This window comes from Mauremys reevesii, linkage group 10 (assembly GCF_016161935.1).
Source record: "Mauremys reevesii isolate NIE-2019 linkage group 10, ASM1616193v1, whole genome shotgun sequence".
NCBI classification, from domain to species: Eukaryota; Metazoa; Chordata; order Testudines; family Geoemydidae; genus Mauremys; species Mauremys reevesii.
In genome coordinates, this window is record NC_052632.1 from 7,615,625 (window position 1) to 7,639,301 (window position 23,677).

General features: G+C 46.7%; 1 protein-coding gene across 5 annotated transcripts in view; it reads right to left on the reverse strand.

The window, feature by feature from the left end:
• Positions 1 to 6,147: 6,147 nt before the first annotated feature.
• LRRK1 (leucine rich repeat kinase 1) overlaps positions 6,148 to 23,677 on the reverse strand; it is a 105,829-nt gene continuing 88,299 nt past the window's right edge. For 3 of the 5 annotated variants that reach the window (XM_039492341.1, XM_039492339.1, XM_039492340.1), the window contains exons 28-35: positions 22,785 to 23,062; positions 21,780 to 21,974; positions 20,799 to 20,950; positions 19,972 to 20,089; positions 17,903 to 18,019; positions 11,863 to 12,707; positions 9,807 to 9,908; positions 8,480 to 9,012 (exon numbers count right to left, since the gene is read on the reverse strand). In XM_039492341.1, the coding sequence (XP_039348275.1) occupies positions 8,772 to 9,012; positions 9,807 to 9,908; positions 11,863 to 12,707; positions 17,903 to 18,019; positions 19,972 to 20,089; positions 20,799 to 20,950; positions 21,780 to 21,974; positions 22,785 to 23,062 (2,048 nt within the window). In that variant the 3' untranslated portion in view covers positions 8,480 to 8,771. Of the gene's footprint in view, positions 7,497 to 8,479; positions 9,013 to 9,806; positions 9,909 to 11,862; positions 12,708 to 17,902; positions 18,020 to 19,124; positions 19,224 to 19,971; positions 20,090 to 20,798; positions 20,951 to 21,779; positions 21,975 to 22,784; positions 23,063 to 23,677 lie in introns of those variants that run through there. The other 2 variants (XM_039492342.1, XM_039492343.1) reach the window with 2 other exon arrangements.

Below are 23,677 nucleotides of genomic sequence, written 5' to 3' on the forward strand. Positions count from 1 at the left end.
TTTCACCGCTCTGTTCCCCTCATCCTCAGCCAGCTGGCCATCAGGCCAATCCCCTGACACTACAGTAGCCTGAGGACAGTGCCAATGCACGGGGGCTTGCCAAGGACTGGAGATTAATGGGGGTGCAGGGAAACCGAGGCCATTCCTTGGTCATGCTCCCTGTGTCGGGGCCGGCTACAAATTGTTCTTATGGCTCTGTGTGATGAGGAGCCGTTGGTTACCAGTTGTAAGGTCACGTGTGCAGAGAGCACAGAGCAAAGCAACTTGAGTCTGGGGGAGAACCTGGGCCTAGATTTTTTTAGACCAGTAAATCAGACCTGCTGCCTGACCCTGGGAGCTAATGAGAAAAGCTGCGGAGCAATATCAACCCTACATGCAGCCAGCACAGGGTGAGGGCAGATCCATGGCTCCATTATTGAAGAGCTGGTCTCACGCTAGTTGTGGTGGGTTCATTAAGCAGGGCCGGCTCCAGGCACCAGCCCAGCAAGCAGCTGCTTGGGGCGGCCAATGGTGAGGGCTTGGCATGTCCAGGTCTTCAGCAGCAATTCAGCGGTGGGTCCCTCACTCCCTCTCGGAGCGAAGGACCAGCTGCCGAAGACTGAAGCGGCGGCGGTAGAACTGCAGATCGCGATCGCGGCTTCTTTTTTCTTTTTCTTTTTGGGGTGGCAAGAACCCTGGAGCTGGGCCTGTTGTTATGTTATGATTGCACTTGCCCTTCATTAGCATCTCTTCCTTTAACGTCTGTGCCTGAATGGCAAAGAACTGGGGTTTGAGCTGCCTCCCATGTTCTATTCGCTTGCATTTCCACCTACCTTGTCTTTCTGCAATGGCTTCCTAAGCGCCTTTGGCTAGTCTAGAGCAGTGGGTCGCAAACTTTTTTTCCCCGTGGATCGCTTGAAAATTGCTGAGGGACTTGGCAAACCACTCAATGATCTTTCCAAATGTTGTTTGTACTGTTAGCTAACTAGTGTAAAACGCTTTGGATAAAAGCGCTATATATAAAAAAATGAATAATAATTAACCTTTTTTTGTTCTACAAATAAAAGCACACAACTCATAGTTTAATAGCAATAGTCTTACATTTCTAGTGCGATGGATGTGCCCTCTTCCCCCTGCCGCGGCAGCCCCCAAGCTGGGGCTGGGAAGGGGCGGGGTGTCTCTCCCGCTCTCCCCTGCCGCAGCAGCCCCCAAGCTGGAGCTGGATGCGTGTGTGTCTCTCCCTCTCTCCCCCACCGCAGCAGCCCCCGAGCTGGAGCTGGGAAGGAGTGGGGGGTCTCTCTCCAGCAGCCATAGCTCTGGAACTGAGGAAAGTCACCTCTTTCTCTGGCCGCTGCAGCCCTGCACGTCCCAAATTTCTCCCACCCCCTCTTCTCACCCCACTGTCCCCTCCCCACCCCAGGCCACCACCTCACCTTACATGTGCGTCTTCTCCACACCTGCATGGCTCCACTAATTAGGGGGATGGCCCTTCATTTGCTTGTGTGCGGCTGCCCTGGCGTGTACTTTAGCGGGAACTAATCCACGGACCATCTGAATGGCACTTGCGGACCACTGGTGGTCCACGGACCACAGGTTGAGAACCTCTGTTCTAGAGCTTTGCTCTTTCTTTATTAATGACTGCCACAAAGTGGTCACATGAAAGGCAACTAAAATTGTGTATTAAAGAACAGGGGATTTCCGACCCATTTTCTCCTCAAGGAAGGCCCAAGCCTAATAAGAGCTAATAACCATGCAGGCCTTCCTTAGTCAAGCCTCTAAGGCTCAGGGCCCTAATGAGCTAATAAAAAACTTCTCCTTGTGCCGTGATGGGGTGCAGTGCAGCCATTGCCTAGCAAAATAATGTCCTTGCTACACTCCTTAAAAAATGGTCTAGTCTTAGGCTTTAAAGCAGGGATTGGCAACCTTTGGCATGCAGCCTGTCAGGGAAAGCCCCTGGCAGGCTGGGCCAGTTTGTTTACCTGCTGCGTCTGCAGGTTCGGCCGATTGCGGCTCCCCCTGGCCACAGTTCACCGTCCCAGGCCAATGGGGGCTGCGGGAAGCGGCGTGGGCTGAGGGACGTGCTGGCCGCCCTTCCCACAGCCCCCAGTGGCCTGGGACAGTGAACTGCAGCCAGTAGGAGCTGTGATCGGCTGAATCTGGAGACGCAGCAGGTAAACAAACTGGCCCGGTCCGCCCCGCCCCACCAGGGCCTTTCCCTGAAGGGCCGCATGCCAAAGGTTGCCGATCCCTGTTTTAAACAGAGGAATACTTCTAGAAGCGGATGGCTTTTTTTTTTTAAATGTTAGTTAAAAGACATCTGATTAAATGTTAAGCACTTAAAAATCCAGCTCCGCTTTGTGCATGCCAAACTACATACTCGGAAACAGATTGCAGCTGCAGGAACAAGTTGTGTCCCCTTGGCTGCATCTAGCTAAGTGCTGAGTCTTTCTGTGAGCCGCACTGAACGTGGAACTAAGTGGGCAATTTGCTAAGGCCTTTGCAAGGCTAATAGGGGAGCTATTACACTTTTCTTTACCACTGAAATAGCTATTGATACGAGCTAGGCTAGTAATGTGTCCATGAGGTAAGTTGAGGAGAGGTTAAGACACTTATCAAACAGCTGTGTTCAAATGGTAGCCCGTATCTATTTTGATTTGATTAAACATGAATGTGGTGTATTCAGGACTATGCAGGGATATAATTCTTCCATGAATAGGCAATAGTGTCAATAAACTTGGGGAGGGGTGAAACAGGCAGGATTTTCCATGGCAGTGTATGCAAACACAGACATGCCCACACATTTTTAGTAGCATCAACACCGCCATAATGACCCTGTATTCCTTGAAGACGTGGTCATACCTGAAGGATAGTTAGGCCTCAAGCCCTACAGATGTGTCTCTTAAATCTTCCTTGATTCACATTTTTTCTTGTAGTGACTGACTGGCCTTTTAAAACAGCAACATTGCTGTAGCCTATTCCTGTGCTGAATGGTCTGACAGGGCATTCATTCATCTGGAAAATGGTTCCTGTGTATTTCCTTATTTAGGCTTTCTTGGTAATTGACAGAATTAAAAATACTCTGGGGTTTAGTGTCTGTGCTGGATTAATCTAATTTGAGTGCAGCTTTTTGGCTTGAGGCATCTGCAACCCTTCTATACATTCCTGTCACAGGGAGAGGGGCTTGAGAAACTGTGCATCTACCATGGGCTTGCTCCAGTTGGTCACAGAGGAAGTAATTCACTTTCTGTTTAAAAAAATATGTTGTAACAGACATCAAACTACACTGTCCAAGCGCACTGCCTCTGGGGCAATACTTGCAAATTTTCTGAATTCCCTCTCCCTGAGACTGGAATGCCTAACCGGGGAGATCCCCACCCCAAAGGCTCTAACCCTCTAGATGCTGTTTGACCAGTGACTGATTTTGACAGTGCAATCTTTGGGCCAGATCCTGATGCTGTCATTCATCTTGAATGACACCTGAGTCCATGACACTATTAACCAGACCTTGGCCCTGTTGTTTCCCCTGCACTTCTGCCCCACAATATCCTTTTGTCTTAAACACATTATGCTTTTCAACGTACTTGGAGTGGGTGCATGACACAATCACCTCTGTGCCCTTCAGCCAGCCCAGTGGAGCAAGAGGCCTCACGGTGCAGATTAATTCTGCTCTGATTGTGGCTGGGTTGTATTGGGGGGAGGGATGGGAGTTGGAGAGTTTGGGGGAGTCTTCTGAAAATTGTTTTTTAATCCTCTAGCTCGTGTTTTTTCCTTTGGAGAGTTACTACATCAGCCTGTAGCTTGCTAACTGAAGAGAGGCCTGTGCTAATCACCAGTCAGGTCTTGTCCTGCTCCAAGGAAAACCAGGGAAGAAAATGTAAGCATCCCCAGCTACACAGCCCCCAGAACTGGTTTGCATTCCCGAGCCAATGGAACGCAAGTCTCATAGCCGGTAAGGCCAGAAGGGACCATTGTGATCATCTAATCCAACCTCCTGCACATCGCAGGCCACAGAACCTCACCCACCCCCTCCGCTAATCGGCCCAGGCCCGCAAAGTGCTGTGTTCTAAACCAAGCAGGTTCTACAATTGGCAGGAGATGTTCTCCCTGCCCCAAATGACAGGCTGCTTTACCCAGACCGTGGAGGGTCAACAGTACGGAAATAGGTCAAGGGCTCCAGTCTATACGTCCCACTGCTGGCTTCCGAACCTTCCCCCAGTGCCTGGAATGGTCTTGGCTGGGTGGCGACCTCTTCACTTCTTTCACGTCCCTGCTAAGCGCCACACGCTCTGAGCTGGCCACAAGAAGTGAGTCAATAACAGTAACACTAGAACCGCCAGTATAACCCCCTCCCTTAGTCCTTCCCGGGGTGGCCCTGGCTCAATTGGTGTCTGGCTTTTGGAGATGGTAAGCGTTTCTGGGAGAGGGGGAGGCAAGGGCAGTGCACACAGGTGGTACGTAATTACGACTACTAATACTACGCCGCACTGCTGACACCATAGGCTCTTTCATGCTCCCGGGCCTGATTCAGTGCCCGCTGAAGTCAATGGAACGATTCCAATTGATTTCAGATGGGTGGTGGATCAAGCCCACAAAGCGCACAATCAACACAGGCCTGGGAAAACAGTGGTATGTGCAGCCTGAATACATGCCTGAGAGTTACTGCTTGAGAAAGAAGCCAGCACGGTGTGACATTCCCACTACTGAAGGAATGGGAGGTGTGCACGGACAGACGCTTACGTTCCAGCCATCGCGGCTCTCTCCTACCCTCCAACATGTGTCCAGTTTTCTGGTGTTTCCTGCTTGCTTTGATCATCTGAGCTATTATTTTCTCTCACAGAAATGTACAAGGCAATGCTGCTTTGACACACACCAGCTTTTGGCAAGTTCGAGCCCATTTTTGGCCTGTGTATGGTTTAAGGACTGCTAATAAAATAATAATAAATAAGCACTGACAGAGCTCTTTACAACCATTCAGGCTCACACCTATTGAATGCGTCTCCCTTGAATACCTGCCTGGAACTCAGGAGACCTGGGTTCTAGTCCTGGCTCTGCTGCTGACCTGCTGGGTGACCTTTGGCAAGTCACTTAGCCTGTATGGGTCTCAGGTGCCTCATCTGTAAAATGGGGATAATGCTACTGCCCTCCTTTGTAAGTGTACAGCTGGGAAGGGCTACATAACAACTAGGTGTTATTATTGCCAGCTAATGGAGGAGGCCCGGGGCACGGTACAAATGGGCTTAATGTTAGTGCACAGCTCACTGTGGAAGCCCTGGCAGTGTTTCTCAGGCCCCACCTTCGGGAGGCACTGGCATGGTGGAGGCTGGCAGGGCATCCTGAATACAGCCTCCATGCAGGGGCTGAGTCGTCTCTGCTGTGATAAATATGGGGCCTCCCCAGATGATATTTGGGGCTACACAGCCTGTCTAGCTGAGCACACTCTGGTGCTAGTGTCTGGACTGGGATTGGATGGCGCGGACACAGTTCCAGCCTGATGAGATCCCTTGCTACAAATACAGCTATTTCAGGGGCTACGCCTCAGCTGAGGTCGCGCCATTGGCTGCAGTGGAGTTACTCTGCTTTACACCGGCTGGGGAGTTGGCACCTTAGCTTCTCACTCTCTGTTTGTCGTGCTCTCCTTTACTCCAGTTGCATCAAGTCACCCCTGCTCATCACCGTGAGACGGACGGAAGGGGCTCCAGGACGGACCATCCAAGCTGCACAACTCAATGGCGCCAAGTCCCACTCTACAGCTGGAACAGCTTTAAGTTGGAGTCCAGCTTCTCCCCAAAGTGCTTGTGTCATACAGTAGCACGGCGGATGTGATCATGTCTTTCACATTGATGGGGCTGCTTTTGGGCCTTCCCAAAAGTAGTTTTTTTAAAACCCAGAGTCCCTTGCACCATTCCTAACTGGTAGCCAGGCAAATTGTATCTGTAACCCTGGTGTGGTCTAAAATATCTGTTATGTGATACTCTTGTTAGCAGTGCTGGAGCAGCCAAGCGGGCGGGACCCCTGGCCTCTCCCCGCCATTTAGCGATCTAGTGGGGGAGAGAGAAAGCCTGCATTTTAATCAGATGCAGCAACTCTTGAACTGATCATGGAGCCATGCAACCATCCAGTGGCTGATGCAGTCACCAGCTGCCAATAAATGGTGACACTGACACAATGTAATTCTTGGAGGAGTCTGTTTATTTTGAGATACATTTTGCTTCTGATGGTTATTTTAACAGCCTGCAGTAAAGGTGTAAATCTGAAATTTAACCTGCTAATTCTACATCAAGCAGCCTGGCATATATGTTCAAACTTAGTATAAGTTTCTCAGTATAAAACCAGTTCAATACATAGCACACATTCACGCATCAGGAGTTGATTCACTTTTTACACTCTTCTATACATGCTGTGATAATGTGATTGTGTGTACACTGGGTACAATGCTTTCTGGGGTCCAGTGTGACCTTAGTGGTGTGAAAAATAAACTATATAAGCAACTCTAAAAAATAACAGACACTTTTATATCCCAGTAAACTGAGCTTACTTCCAAATGTATTTACAGAGAAAAGTAACAGAGGGACAAGGACCATTTCCAAGTTCTGCTGATTAAATTACTCCCTTCAACTGGTAAAGCATCTGAAATGCTGACATGTTTTACTTTGCATTGGACTCTATGTACAATTTACTTTGCAACAGTGCAATTGAATAGCTCATTAATGTACTGAGATTGTGCAGATCATCATCTTTGGGTCTTTCACAGTAACTCTATCACAATATCTTTTACAGATCGGAAATACATTGGCCACTGATGGATTATTGCCCATTGGGGCAGCAGGTGATAGGACTATTGTGTAAAGGCTCAGTCTCTGAGGGAGAGAGATGCGTATCTATGTAGTTAATAAAGCTCTTTTGGATGAGGACCTAAGCAGCAGCTGCCCAGATGTGTGGGGGTTGTGAGGGAATTTACAGTGGAAGAAAGGAGGCTCAAAAGAGAGAAGTGACTGGAAATGGGTGGAGGGTTTGGGAGGGTGGTACACATTAGAGCAATATTGTTGAGAGATTACCCGCTTTCTGGACTTAATACATCTCTAGCCCCTGCGGAAAAAGAGGAGGAAGCAAACAGAAAGGTATCTAGTTCGGTCTTCTGTGTCTCTGGCAGATGCCCTGCAGGGGAGATAGCTTCTGCAAGAGCCCTGCAGTGTTCCTTAGCAGCAAATGTGAAAAAAAACCAAAACCCAAACCCTTCTCTAAGGATACAAAAGTGCCCAGGCTGGAATGCTGACGGGCGGCAGTTTCTGTTTCCTGTAGTCGGTCCTTCCTGGATGCTGGATTTTAAATTCGACAAGCACTACCTTCTTTTTCGCATGCAGTTTTCAAGCCTTCCCAGCTCTTCATAGGACTGGTAGAAAATGTCAAACTCTCGGGCACCCCAGCTCCTCCAGACAGCAAGGCACCATTCCTTGTTTTTGTTCTCAAAGCAGCACACAACAGTGTCCCTTGCTACGATAGCAGCTTCGACCAGTGCCCTGGGAAAGCAAGAGCAGGGTTGGAGAATGGAGTGTGAACTGGGGTGCCGCTCTCCCAGAAAACAGACAGCCCTGCAGAAGTGACACGCACCGGCTGCTTAGGCTTTGTCTTACACTCAGTGAATCTGCTTTTCTAGAGAGCTGGAGATATTTAACACGGGAAAACATAAAGCTAGTTACATTATAGGAATCCCCACCTCCCCTCCAAAACCCCAAACCACCACAAAAAACCCCAACCCGGTGACATAGTTCTACAAGGCTCTTTTGATTACAACAGTACTGTGCACTAATGTAAGGCCAGATTCGACAGACCTTCATCCCGTTGATTTCAGTGGGCTGCTCACAAAGTGTGGGACTAGTCCATGTGAGGAAAGGTGGCAGAATTTGCCCCATCGTGCATTTAGTTAGATCCAAATAATGGATCCATGCCACTCTATACAGGAGTGCTGGGGTAAACGAAGGGGCCTGCCCCTTGGCGAACTGCCCCAGCACAGGGGCAGGGGAAACAGGAATGGCAGGAGTAGCTAGAGAGTTTGGTATTTCGCAGCTGCGGGGAAGCTGTCCTAAGTCAGAGCAGCCCCCAAGGAAGTCACCTTTATCTCTCCCCCTCCCCCACACTCCTCAGAGGCACAGTACAGTATCTGGCTCCATCTTAGTGATATTGCAGCCTTGCAGCCGCCTCCACAACCAGGGGAAGGAAGTTGTTGCCACTGGGAGTGCAATATTGTTGGCTTTTCATCATTTTCACCCTGCTGGTAGAGGATGAGTTGATGGATTTTGTGCCTGAAATCAGCAAGGCTGCAATACTGTAAAATGGGACACGTCTAGCAATGGCCATTTCATCCGATCCTCGACTCCCCATCCTTTTCCTTCCTGTTTTTTTTTAAATAAGGTGAATCTCTGAAAGGAGTCCACCTAGGTAAATGGGCCTATGCAGGTAATAAAAGGGACAAAGCACTATACCTGCCATGACAAGACACAAACTAACAACGGAAGGGAATGAAAGGAAGGCTTTGATTTCATGTTATCTGTGCTGTTTATTAATAAATGGCCATTCCTAACACACAGCACAGCTTAACTTCTATTTGCTTTGTCTTGCCATGAATATCACAATCACATAGTGGTGTTTAAATGGTCAGCAAAACACAACCCAACACTATACCATGGTTATTTATTTACTTGGAAGCTCAGTTGCTACATGAAGCATTTTAAATTAATGTCCATAACTGTTTTCCACAGAGTGCCAGGAGCTACAGCTGGTACAAAGGTGCTTATTTAGAGCCAGAACTTCAACCTGCTCCGAGTGAATGAAGCCACAGACAAGCACTGCGCTCTGCAGTAAATACACTTCTTGTTCTTCATGCAGGGACTGAGTCTGCCGAGCACTGAGGACCTCCTGCCAGGTGCCGGGTGCCTGCAAAGCCCAGGGAAGTCAGCCCCCGGCAGGATTGGGCCAAGAGTTATCGTAACATCACCGTTTGCAAAATGAGAGGTGCTATGGTCACACTGACTCAGCCTGGGAAACAAGGCAGCTAGTTAGAGCTCTGGAGGTGCAACTTGCTATGATGTTTCTGGGGCAGATCATGACCATTGCCTGAAGACGCCAGTTTGGATTGATCTGGCACGCGGGAGAAGATCTACCCCAACTTCTCCTGCCTGTCCCAGTATAAGGAGCGGGGGGGCCAGTCACAGCATGCTCTGCTCTATCAATCCAGGGCCATCCCAGCCACAGGGCCGCTCTAACTCGCACTGAGGGCCTGTCTGTGTAATTGGAGCATAATCACAGTGACTCCTCCAGCTGAGAGCTTGCTCCATGGCAGGGATCAGCAACCTTTGGCACGCGGCTCACCAGGGTAAGCCCCCTGGTAAGCCCCCTGGCGGGCCGGGCCGATTTGTTTACCTGCCGCGTCTGCAGGTTCGGCTGATAGCAGCTCCCACTGGCCGTGGTTTGCCGTCCCAGGCCAATGGGGGGTGGCAGGAAGTGGCAGCCAGCACATCCCTGGCCCACACCTCTTTCCGCAGCCCCCATTGGCCTGGAGTGGTGAACTGCGGCCAGTGGGAGCCGCGATCGGCTGAACCTGCGGATGGGGCAGGTAACCAAACCGGCCCAGCCCACCAGGGGGCTTACACTGGTGAGCCACGTGCCAAAGGTTGCCGATCCCTGCTCTATGGCATGGAATCCACACTAGAATGCCCCGAAGGGAAGGGGCCAATTGGAGGATTGCAGGCCTTGCACTCTGACACTGATGGTGCATTTCCCCTGATGGAACCCTTTGTGAACATGCAATACAGGCTCTAATTCAATCTTACCCATGGGGAGCCAGTTCTCCGGCCTTCAATACGGCTATGACTCTGCCGCGCTGCATGCCACATTCCTTCTCCAGCCCAATAACTATGATGTCGCCACCTCGCCTACAGACAAAAGTGAGACAGTCATGCTCAACAACACTGGCCACGGACAGTCAGGGAAAGCACATGTATGGTAGCTTTTCCGATTACATATGCTGACGGCTGCCAGCGGGGGGTAGGGCTGAAATCCAGAGAGGCTCACAGACCTTGTTAAAGACAATGGGGGGACCAAACACTCTCTTTCAGGCTCAAAAGGAGGAGCAATCAAGTTCCTTATGTCATAAAAACAATGGCAGACAATTGCCCACTCAAAACAATAGGCCAGGAAGGCCCTGGTAGGTCAGCACTATGCCACATGGGCTGAGGGGTTTCTCTGGCTGCAAATGCAGGGATATTGGTAGCAGGGTGTGCGCAGGTTAGGATACATCTACACTGCAATGTAGGCCCAGGGGCGTTTGATCTCAGGCTCAAGCCTAATCCCCTTCTCTTTACACACATAGCAGGCTAACCCAGGGCTCAGACCCAGGGTTGAAGAACCCCATGGGCGTGGAGGGTCCAAGCCTGAGTCAAACCGGGACCCAGGATTCAAGCTCTATTGCTTTCCAGTGTGGACACAGCCCCACTGGACTCATGCTCTGGGAATCTGCAAAGTATCCCACAATCCTATTGGCTGACTTTCTTTGTCCTCTGGACAGTCAAGTTTGGCGGACAGGCAAGTTTTCCCACACTGCACCAGGAACAACGGGCTAGCGCGGCCACATGCTGTAAGGGACCTAGGACAGTGGTTCTCAAACTGGGAACGCCGCTTGTGTAGGGAAAGCACCTGGCGGGCCACGTCCGCAAGTCCAGCCAATCGTGGCTCCCACTGGCCGTGGTTCACCGCTGCAGGCCAATGGGAGCTGCTGGAAGCGGCAGCCAGTACATCCCTTGGCCTGTGCCGCTTCCAGCAGCTCCCATTGGCCTGGAGCCGCGAACCGCGGCCACTGGGAGCCACGATTGGCTGGACCTGTGGATGCGGCAGGTAAACAAACCAGCTAGTCGGACTCAGACTCCAATGGCTAGGACCGCTGACTCCAATTCCACTTACCCTAGGGTTTTATTGCAGCACAGACATACCCTTAGAGCAGGGGTGAAAGTAAGGGGCGGGGCCTCAGGCAGAAGGGGCAGGGCTGGGGGGGGGTCAGCCTCCCCCAGCTAGCCCTTCTGCGTTGCCTGGCGGTGATTTAAAGGGCCCGGGGCTCCAGCCACAGCTGCGGTAGCAGCAGCTGGGAGCCCCGGGGCCTTTTAAATCGCCGTTCCTCGGAGCAGCTGCCCCTTTTGCCGCTCCTGTCAGCGGCCTTGGGGGGTAGGCAGGCAAAAGGGGCAGCGACTTTAAAGCGCTGCCATGGCAGTGATTTAAGGAGGGTCCTTAAAGCACTGTCACAGCAGCGCTTTACCGTGGGCAGTGTACGGGCTGGTACCAGTGGCCACTTCTTACCGGTACGCCATACTGGCCCACTTTCACCTCTGCATTAGAAGCAGAAAGCCAGCAAAAGCAGTGGTGAACATGACCCTGAGAGGAGGCAGAGGGACAGCTTCTTGGGCAGAGGATTCACAGGAATGGCAGGCGTGGGGATTTCTGGGCAAGAAAACTGCCTGCTGATGTTTGTTTCTACTCTGTCCATGGAAACAAGATTTTGAGTACATTTTTTTTTAAATAAACAAGATGGCACCAAGAATACACCTGATTTGTATCAGGATTTCTTGTCCTAATGGAAACAATCCTGCAAGACCTCAAATTTGCTAAATGGGCAACACTAGATACCATCCAAAAGTTGTAGAAACGTTGGTTTCTAACTTGAAATTCTGGGACAAAGTAGTTTTTTTTGCTGTATCTTATTGCTAGACACCACCCTGGGTAAGTTTGATGTGAAATTACAATTAGAAACAAAACCCAAGTCCTTGAGAGCTTCACTAAAGGCAAACTAACTCATGCTCCACTTGTGACTTGGATCTTGTTTGCTGAGTATGTGTTTACCTAGGGATCCAGATGAGGTCTTTTACTGGAAGAATCTTTACAGCTTGGAGATGAGCTGTGTTCTCATCTGTTGGTGTAGCATCATTTTCAGATCTGTCTGGGGAAGGGATCAGTTCGTGAAACTTGTCAGTCTCCTCGCAATCCATGGAGAAAGGCGCGCTGGATGAGCTTGCAGGAGAGCTCGGCAGACTGGAGAAGGACCTCGTTATTCTGTTAGAAGGGGAGGATGGGTAAGAAGACACGGAGCAATAGTCTGTGAGGGAGTCCTGATGGTTTAATATTTGTGTGCCCAGCTCCGGGCTGTAGATAATGCTCATATCAGCCAGAGAGTTACTCTCAAGCACCGTCCTGTGTACAGCTGTTGTAGCAGGGATCCCTGCAGAAGGCTGCTGGATTGTAAACATGTCTCTTAAAGGACTGCAGTCACCACAGAAGTACCGCGCGCAGAGCTGATAGGTTGCAGTATGGTACATCACCAGGTAGTTCGTTTTATCATCCAGGCACCAAATCACTTCCTCCCCATGGTACTCCGAGTTACACGCCATAGATGTGATCACAGATGGAGGATTGTAGGGCTCCAGCCTCCTGTTTATATCTATGGTCACGCAGTCTATGATGAGAATGCCAGGGCCATTGCTGTACCAGACCTCGGCGCCGCTGTTTGTTATTTCCATGGCTTTCACAGGGTAGGGGTTCTGCCGGGGATCATTGTCCAGGATGTTGAACTTGGACCTATTGGCAGTGTGTGAGCACAAGTAGGAGCAGCTGTCCTCTGGGATGCCGCGTGCCACTGAAAAAACTGCCACAAGTCCATCTGACAGTCCTGCCAGCACCAGGTAGGAGTTCTGTGGGAGAGAGAGAGATTTGTTTCTCCATGTAGACGTGTACTGTTTGGCAATAAGAGAGCTCCCCATCCAACATTCTGGGTGGCCCAACAATATCAGAATAGACTGATCCGTTACCCCAAAAGCAAATTAAATTACCCCGCAACGAAACCTAAAAAACCCTAATGAACCTATACACACAATCCCCCCACTCCCTCTCCCCAGCCCTACCCATCCCCCATCATCTTACAGGTATGGGAGAAAAGATGGGCCATGCAGCCCACCCCGAAGGCACAAACTCAGGCTGTGATATACTCTGAGACAGCCATTGCGTGCCTGGAAACCCAACTGTTCAAGTGCAGATTAGTTCAAACTAGGAATAAAGCAGAGTGGTGCTTCTGCCAGGGGAGCCACTCTGACAAATGAGAAAATGAAATTATTGATCCTCAACCCAATGCCATGCAAACTGCACCACTGGCAGTGGCTAACCTGACAGCATGACTCATCCAGATGACAAATCCATATGTAGACACGTGGAGATGTCAGCAGCACTTCAGAGAACACGCTGAAAGGCTGACAAGCACGATGGAGAATTTGGAGGTGCTTATGATTAATGAACACACACTGGCGGTGGCAACTTACAGCACAGTGAGCAAGTCGGACGCTGCACGAATTTCAGCATAGCCAACCCATAATATTCTGCACCACAGTCATTCTCAGCACACAGCTAGAGGGTCTCCTTTGTGTGGCAGCCAAAGTCAGGTGTTAAATTACACACAGCACAGATTGTTATTCTGCAACATTGCTCCCCAGCGGCAGCAGAATGCTCAAAGCATAACAAAACAGCCAGCAAGAGAGAACGTTACAGCCTGTCAGAACTCCTGCCTGGCCCGGTCAACCAATGACAGTGAAAACCTGGGAGACAGCAGTTAGAGGACAGGGAAATGGGTATCTTGGGAATCTGACTCAGTGTGTGACCATGGGCACATGCCAGAACCCTTCCTATGTCTCGGCTCCCCCGCGCCGTGAGGACACGAGGTAAGTCTGACTAAGATACGTCGACTTCAGCTATGCAATTCTCGTAGCTAAAGTTACGTATCTTAGATCGATCCCCCGCCCCAGTCTAGACCAGGCCTAAGAAATTCTAGCCCAAGCACCTCCACAGATCTTAGCTCATCACACAGGGAGAAGGGCAGTCCCTCAAGGAGGTGAGTCACAGGCCATTTAGGTCGTAAGAGGTAAAAAATCAACATCCATATCCATCACACAAAGGGGAGCAAAAAGACATTGAGTAACCCACCACTTAGGGGACACTGGGAACAGCAACCCGTGAGCCTTTGAAAGTTGGATCCCTTGGTCTGGAAGGCTGGAGATGCTGGTAACTTTATGTGGGTATTTATGTGAGTAAGAAAACTGCTTAGGCAAAGATTGTAACTTGCTAAGATTACATTTTAGTCACTAGAAAGCGTGTTTTGTTTTGTTTTGTTTGTAACCAGACCTGTCTTTTTTCCCCTTGCTTAGTGTCACTTAGATCTCTGTTCTTTGTTAACAAACCTATTCTTCTTTTGTTGCAAAACCATCTCAATGCTGTGTACTAAAGTGAAGTGTGAGTCTTCAGCTAACCTGATAGGCTGATGTGTGCTCTGTCCTTTTGGAGGCAGCGGACATAGAAATTTCTAAGAGTGTCCAGTGAGAGTGATGGGACACTGCAGTGGGATATCTGTGGGGAACTGAAGTTCACTGATTGTTATCTGCAAGGCCAAGTTTAGACTGGCAGAGTCTTGAAGAATATGCTGCAAGGCCGGTGCATCGGGGACCTGACACATTTCAGCGGTAGCAAAGCTCTCACTCTTGCTAAAACAGAGGGATAACAGAGTAGCTCGCAGATCTGGGTGTCCTAAACATTATGTCACAGAAGGTCATTTTACATTAAAGAGTTTTGATGGGGAATTGTCAGTCAGTTCTACTAGTCACATTTTAGCAGGCTTTAGCTGGACAGTGAAAGCTATTCTCTGACTTTTCACTCCTTCCGCCCCCATCCCCAGCTCTGAGTCAATGTTAGATCTTTTAAACTCCTCCACAACTAAGTGCCTTGGGAGAAGACAGTCTGGCTAGCAAGTGATGTATTTCTTTTGGCTGAGCATCATAAAAATCTATCTGATTTCCTTGGTTAGTGTCAGCTACAACAGAACAGAACAAGGTAGCTTTCAGACTTGTAGCTTCACTGAAGTCAACACAACTGCGTCAACTATACTAGCTGGGGGATCGGGCCCAATATATCCCAAGGAATATTACAAAACACTTAGACTACGTTAACACAATCACTGTGGAGGCAAATTCAGCAGCCATTTTATGCTCAGCCACAGCATGACTCAAGCTTTGGACATTAGAACCTGTTTTATTCAGGCACTGAGGTTGCCCCCAACACTTTGGCAAGTAAGGCATGAGAATTCCTGTCCCAAGAAGGGGCTTGGACCCACATTTGTCACTGCATGTCCAGAGGTAAGAGTGCTAGCCACTTAAAATGCAAGTGCTGTGAAAGCCACATGCTCACAAGGGCTATACACTTCCCTGATGCTATCAAGGCACCAGTGTGTTGGGAAGTGGTGGACGTAAGGTAGACGTCTCCAAACCATGATATTAAAAAAGTGACCAAACCCAAGCAGCACAGCAGCCTCCATGAATGTTAAGTAACTTCCTTGGAATTCACTTTCGACATTTTAGTGGAGAAAAGCCAACAAAAACACAGCAACAAAACTGCATTGGAAGCCTCTGGCCTGCCAAAAGTCCAGCTGTGCCAGTGAGAATGGCCTCGAAATGGGGGCGTGTGCCATACTGTACAGCACAGAGGATGAGCCTGCGCCAAGACATTCTGTCCTCATAACTACAGTACAGTGTAAGGCTTAAGCCTACTGGAAGCCATCAGATACCAGGTAAACTAAGTCCTCAAACAACACAGACTTTGTCACTCCCCCATCCCATTTCCCTGGCTGATCCTTCTGGCACAGAAGACTTTGGCAGGCTACAGCCTTTAAATGCAGCTTTTGTTTTTATGTGTTCTAGGCTCCTTATGAAGGCCAGGTCCCGACACACGTTCCAACCTCTCTCTTGCTTTTCTTTATGAAAATATTGGAAACAGATTGAAAAGGAAGTTGCTTTTTGGGGGTCTGGAGGATTTTATTGTTATCTGGTCATTAGAATTCATCATAAAAATTAACCACCAAAATTACGTTTTCAATTCCTCAATTCCTCTGGTTTTTTTCTTGCTGGTTTTTTGTTTGTTTTTTTTTGGAGGTGGAGGGTTTATTTTCAGGGCTTCACTCTGTGTCTTTCAAATGTCTCTGGTGTTTCCTTTGGACGAGAAAAGAAGCATGGGAAACTATTCTTTTGGATCTGTCTTCCCAAATGTAGCCAGTCAAAAGTATTTCCCTTATGAGCAAAATCCCAGGGCAGTGATCTGACTGCGTGTTACTTCAGGTTTCATCAGCTAGCTGGCTCTTGTGCTTGGAAAAGGCCGACGTTCCCATCTGCCTTAGTGCAAGATTCTTTCCTCTTTAGAGGCTTATTCCATACAGCAAGCTTGACAGCTTAATACGACAGGCCTTATGTGACTCGTTCAGCAAAACTGTCAACTCTTGTAAACAAGTTTAGCTTCTTGCAGACCTTGCCTGCACTTCCTCCTGGTGACTGGCCTGGCCATACACAGATAAGGCCATACACAGAAAGGAGGAAAAAATGTCCTATAAGGAATTCTGCTGAAAGGACATTGATTTGGGGGGAGAGGGGAGGAGTGGGGAGGGAGAATTGTTTAGATTCAATATTATTGTAGGGCCTGGAATTATTTATTACATTCGTTAGACATATCACAATCTGGAAAGATAATCCAGGAGACCTAGGACCCACTAGAAATTCCATAGGGTTGTAATCAGTGTGACAGCAGAAAGTCTCAAAATGAAAGGCACATTCTACTTCTCTGGACAAAATACAAGGTAGCAGAAGAAAGATAAGGCAGGTGTCAGGCAGCAAACATCGGGGAGGAAAAGTTCTGTAGCTTTGGGAGCCAGAAAAAGTCAACAGGAGCAGCCTCCCAGGAGGTGAAATTCATTCCTGTGTCAGCACCAGGCCTGTGCACCCTGTAAATCCCACTTACCCAAAGGGATGTAAGCAGTGCACACTAACTCTGTGCTCACCCTCTGCTCAGGGACACATCTCACTAACTATACAGCAGTCTGAGCCACTGAATCAGAAGTGCACAGTAACACAGAATGGGTACATGGTATAAAATAACTCCCCACAACCTCATTACCACTGTGAAAACTGTTCTGTGCAGTTACTAGACGTAGCATGTTGGCATGTAAATAAGCTTTCAGATAATTAGAGATATTGAAAATAAATGGATAATAATGTGACTTTTTCACTCTAGATGGTTACAGGTAAAACTGAGAATAATCTAACCAATCAGAAAATATTTTTATATTTATCTTAAAACTTGACTGCAATAGCCAATAATGCCACATTGCCACATTTATCTTAAGAGCCTGCTTATGACAGGACTTTAAATGTCTCCAAAAATAAGACTACTAGCTATACACCATGTAATGCTTCCCTTTGTTAATACCAGGGGGAGATAATATCCCTAGCCTGCCTTTTTGTTGTATGCAAATTCCTAACCCAAGAGAAAAAGGGCTGTTGCTAAGGCATAGGTGACACTTATGCATGTATACACTGCATGCATGTAGATTGTCCAATAAATATGCTCTTAAAAGAAATACTCAAGTCCTACATTAGGAATTAACCAATATTTATCTTACCGTAATCACTCAGTTACTTCCCCTCTACCCATCTCTCTTATTCACTTACACTAAATTTTTCTAATGATGAGGTGGCAATGCAGCTGGAAAGCTTCAATGTAAAGAAAGCAGGTATATTTTAACTATTTCCCCAGCAGGTTCTGAAGTGCCATTTCTAGACCCTCCTGCCTCAGGTTCTCTCCATGCCACTTTCAGGCCTCTGCTCTCCTTGGCTTGGACACAGCGACCTGCAAACTGCTCTTTTTGCTCTGCCAGCAAGTTCTAGTTTAGAGGAGTTCACAGCAATGTCCTTTAGTTATGCAGAGGATAGTGAAAAACAACATTATCTTGGGCTCCTGGTTCCATAGGCAGAGCCTCTAGTTCAATGGATACCCTTTTCCAATTGTGAGAAACATTCCTCTTTACCTTTTTTATAACAGGCACGGCTAAGAAGCAGCTCACGGTAGCCGGAGTGTCTAATCCCTTTTGTGGAGTATTTAAAGGACACATGCCTTGTAAGCCATATACATAAATCTTCTGGTCCTGCAAATGAACAAGAGCAGATGAAATTATGTTTAATTCAGTAATAATTTAATTTAGCAGCTTTTCACATTAACACGTACACTGTCTCAAATTTGTTCCCTATAAAACGATCCAATTTGTATTTCTGGAGGTCAAAAATCTCCACTTTGGATTTAATTTAGTTCTTTTTTGGCCAACTTTTATCTTAAAAGTCCTCTCTCTGACGATTGCTTTGGCTTCTGTGATCCATACTGGTTAGAGGGGCTTGGATTCCCCTTAATGCAGTATATGATACCAAACACTGTCTGGTAGTACAAAGATCAGATTTTTTTTACCAAATCTGCGATCAGGTGAAAATATGATTGACTCCACACATAGTTCACATCTACTAGCGTTGTTAGGGAATTTTCTGCCAGGAAAATCAAAATTACATATGTTGTTTTGGTTAGTTTGCTGAACCGAACCAAAATATTTCATTTGGAGTCAGTTCAATGTCAAACTGCATCTCCCATTGCCTTATGGGAGATGTAGTTCAGATGCTTCATGCCCCCACCCTACTATATTGACTGGGCCTCTTGGCTGCACTACAGCTCCCATGATGCACTGCAGTTTCCCCTCTGACCAAGTTGAAGGGTTTATGGTGGGAGATGTAGTCCAGCCAGGGAGCCCAGCCCATACAAAAGAATGAGGGCATGAAAAAACAGAACTACAGCTCTGAAGAAGTGGTGTGGCACCGTAAGAAGATGCAGTTTAGTGTTGAAGTGACTTAAAACTAAACCTTTAATTTCAGTTCAAGTTGAAACAAAATATCTCATTTGTCAAAATGTCAAAATATTTAATTTTTAATAGAAAATGTCAAAATTAAATGTTTCAACCTTTCTAAATTTAATTTTTTCTGATCTTTTCTTTCTGTGAAAAATACCTATATTTTAACTTTTTTGGACCTGATTCAGGGCAAATAAAATGTCAAAATATCAGAATTACCTCCAGGGATGTAAATTCCAATTTTCACTCAGCTCCAGTGTCCATGCACATGCAATTAGAGCTGACTGAATGACCTATTACAAATAATTCACCCAATTCATTTAGTCCTTTTTCCATTTGTGAAGCTCTGACTTTTAGGAATTCATTTGTAATGGTTCAACGGCTTTTGCAAGAACATTCTTGTTTTGTGTCAGAGCCTGGTTACATTCAACATAGTTCTGTCTGAGGAGTAGATAGGGACCTAGAGAGAGAAATCCACTGTGCTATCTTGGTCTTATCTTCTTAGGCAGGGATTTTACAGGGCATAGGAGAGTTAGGCCCCCATTTCTCACTGACTTGCAACTCCCTTCAGCCTCTTTTTAAATCCCCAGTCTCAATGTGTTTTCGTCCACCCCTTCCCCTTATCACTTACAGCAGTGTTTCCCAAACTTGGGACACTGCAGGCTAAGGGATGTACTGGCCGCCACTTCCAGCAGCCCCCATTGGGCTGGAGCAGCGAATTGCGGCCAGTGGGAGCCGCGATTGGCCAGACTTGCGGACGCGGCAGGTAAACAAACTGGCCTGGCCCGCCAGAGGCTTTCCCTACATAAGCAGCGTCCCAAGTTTGGGAAACACTGACTTACAGATAGGGTTCTTTATCAGATAGAATCTCTCAGTGCTGATGTGCTATAACCTGGGACAGTTTTATGTTGGACAGCTGTCGTTTCCATGTTCATTCAGAACAGCAGAACCATGGTCTTGGGACCAGTAGGCTCTAGACACTAGCTAAATAACAGGTGGAAACAATATACCAGTGAGAAAGCAGATGTAAAGTTTGACTGCCCATTTGAGACATCCATCGTCATGTTGATTCTCTGAGCTTTACACTACTAATTTATTAAGCTAATAGCATGTTTCTTTATAACACACATGAATAAAGATTTCTCCAGTAGGGCAATGAAGCGCACGCAACCGACAAGAAGAGAGCTCACATTTCGGATAACGTTTACCTCTGTAGCAGTCCATAGTGCACTCTGAACTTTTAACTGGCAGCATAACTTCATTCCTGGGCAGCTCATTCTCTCCACTTCTATGAGTCCTTTCTCTGTATTTACCACCGTGTAATTTCTGAAAGGAGCAAATGTAATTTGTTATAGCAATGGTGCCAACAGTAAACCAGCATTAGCAAGTATTTGCAATTAATGTGTTTACACTGTACAATTTGGAGATCACCTAGTGTTTTTGGCCAGGTCATGCATACCGTCAGCTCCTTAGCTACCCATCATCCTGCAGATGTATAAAATACTCTTAATCTTTTTTGGGGGAGAGGAAAGTATATCGTAAAGGGAGAAAAATTCAGACACTTAAAAGCTCTTTCTGCTATTAACTGTTTGCTAAGTGTACTCCAACTTTGTCTTGTTACTCTGATTATTTTACTGGCTAAATGAAAGAAGTGACACATCAAGAAAGGATGAAGGCCCTTAAGATGGTAACATATTTTTAAAAAAATTGATTAATGAATATTTTTGTGAATAAAAGCACTATGTTTGTTTCACTATGATTCACTCTGATTTTATATGGGTATTTGAACAAACACTGGGTATTCAAAAATGGGTATATGAATCCCAGAAGTTGCAACTATTTTAGCACAAGTAGGTATAAGTTCTGAAATGTGTACAAGATGTGCATAACTTGTTACTCTCCTGTCTAAAATGATTTAGTTATCCAATCAGGGAGCAGAAATAATAATGTATGGCTTAAGTAATCAACCAAATGCAATGAATGACAAATAGTGAAAGCAAGGAAGAATCAAAAAGGATAAAAACAAACCCTCTACCTGGTGTCTTCCTTCCCATCCCAGAATACCACAGTGTATTCTTGGCCTTGGGAAGAAAAGAAGGAAGACTGCTTCCCACAACAGAGCAGGTACATGAAAGTAGAAAACGTAGGATCTTTCATCTGTCCTACAACAGAAATGGCCAATGGACGCTGAGAAAAAAAAATTACATACACTGATTCTTTTGCAGGTCAAGAATGAACAATACATTCATAATAATTACTATTTATTACATCTATAGTTCCATAGGCTGGGGAGCTCAAAAGAACCTAAGGTAGTTAGGTGCCCAAATCTGCACCCAAATCCCTTAAACTTCTTTCAAAATCCTGTCCCACAGGTGCTCCCTGAGTTTTGCATTTCAGTGTAAAACCAGCATAATTTACAAGAATCAAGGCCAATCTCTCTCCTTCCACCCCTCTCTCATTAGGATTTTATCTATGAACCTCTTGCGCTCTGAAAATTTAGGGAAGAGAGCCATACTCATCAGAGAGTATAAGTGTTTGTAAATCAAAGCTCTGCCTGGCCCTTACGTGAAGGACTGTGGCTCCAAAAATGCAAAATGATTAAAGGAAGATGTAGTACAGTGTAATCTCCTTTTGCATTTGAAACCCTTTCCTGTCCCCACTGTGCCTTTTTTTCAAAGCTCCTGAATTCCTTATAGATGTATTCACAGCATGACACGTCAGTGGTTTTTAGTAATTAAGGGTGGACTCTTGCCCCACTGAAGTCAATGAGAGTTTTGCCATGGACTTCAAGGGGCCATGATTTCACCTTAAGGGTAAGCATACAGTTGCTCCATTCATGGAACCCAAACTGAAGTCAATGGAAGTCTAGGACCCAATCACTAGCAGGTGTCAGTGGAGCAGTGCCCATTGATACCAGCTGAAGATCTAGCCCTTAGCATGTAGAGGGGGGCTGCCCCGGTAACAAGCAGTAGATAAATGGTCAAAAAGCATCAATTGTCCCCCCCCACACGTGTACCTTTTCTGGCTTAGTGTCCCAACATTCCATCATGAGCGTCTGCATTCTGTGGAACTGCACTTCGCCCGGCTGCCCCAGAATGGGCCGGATCCCTTTAGACAGCTTCTTCGCAATCTGAAGCTGATGTTGTCCGAGCACAGGCCGCTGTCCAGACAATAGTTCATATAGGACCATTCCATAGGAGAACATGTCCACCTAAGGCAAATATCACACAGTTAAGCAATTAGCTGCCTCTATAGATGGGGTATGGCTATTTCTTTGGAAGGGAGTTTTATTGTATTGCTAGAATTTGGGATAACATTGACAGCAGTGATGGAAACCAAACAATACATAAATAAGTATTAAGAGGTAATAAAATAAGATTGGCAGCATATTCAGCATATGCATGGAAGGTGAAATGCACCCCTGTGCGGTGGGCCAGGCTTATGCATCTCTTAAGTGTTTCGCCTAGCCCTTAGGCTGGCTCCTATGCATGGGGTTAATTTCTTCTAGAAAGAATGAATGGACCTAAACAAACAATCCAAATCACATTTTTCCCAGCAAGGAATCTTCCATGGCACATACAGACATTCCAGTCTAGCTGCAATCAGTGTTATGAATAAGGAGTCCAGTTTGCATGTGCCATGCTCATATCTTGAGGACAGTTAACACAACGACACACTTCGTTTCTTCATCAGTGATTCCATTTAATCGGGCAAAAGTAGGTGCCTCAAGTTAAGATTCCTAAATCCATAGTTAGGCACCTAAATAATGGTCTGATTTTTCAGAGGTGCTGAGTACCTGCAGCTCCCCCTAAAGAGAATTTGTTGTTGGGCACCTCTGAAAATCAAGCTTTTAACCTATGTGCCTAAATATGTATTCAGGAGCACAACTTTAGGCGCCCACTTTTGAAAACTTTGGCTTTAGTCAGCACGTGATAAAACTCCATGAAGGTCCTTGATAAGCATCTTTTTCATTGGATTATAGATGAGAATTGTGCCACTTCAATGAAAATTTTGTAGTTACCTTTTCATCGTAAACTATTCGAGGCCTAATCTCTGGGGCTTGGTATCCAGGAGTGCCTTCCACTCCAAGAGCTCCTTCATGGAATGACTGCCGAGAAATTCCATAGTCCGACAGTTTGATGTTGACATGCTCTTTAATGTCCAGGGACCACACTAAAATATTATCTGACTTTAGGTCACAGAATATGATGTTCTTCTTATGCAGGTAGGCAAGGCCCGTTGCAATCTGATATGCTATTTTCTGGGTCAGCATATGCCCCAGTGGCACAAAGGAAGCCCCTGTTATAAAGGAAAAACGCTGTGTTCAGTAGAGCAAACTTTCATAAGGATGACAGTTCTTGTCATGTTAATCTGACCTAGTGTAAACAATCTACCTGTTAAAATGTCACTCTGAATGGGATGATCTGAAGGGGCAACATTCACATTACTTTAGACAGAACTTTGTCAGGTTTTTTTAACCCCTTAATTTCAGCGGTTCATAATGCTCCCATAAAAATTAATGTTGGGCTGAAACTAGACAAAGTGCTGATATGCAGACAGGGCCAAGTTATTAAAGGGGCCCCACCCCAGTTCTGGATTTTACACTATTAATTTAACAGCGGCAAAATTACAGGTACATAGGATAGCATTTAGATCTCTAAATATCTGATTTGCAGGGGGGAAATTGCACATGCAGAATTAAAAGAGATTTGTATACCCAATTCCCATTAATTTTAAGGGGAACTGGGCATACAAATTTCTTACATAGTTTTGAAAAGCTCAGCCTTATTGGCAGTTTTCATGAGACACCACCAAAGTCCCAACTTGAGAGAAATTCCATCACTGCCCACCGAACTTGGAAAAAACATTATTTCCTTCTACCACCCAAAAAATAGCTGCAGTGTTCCAGGCCAT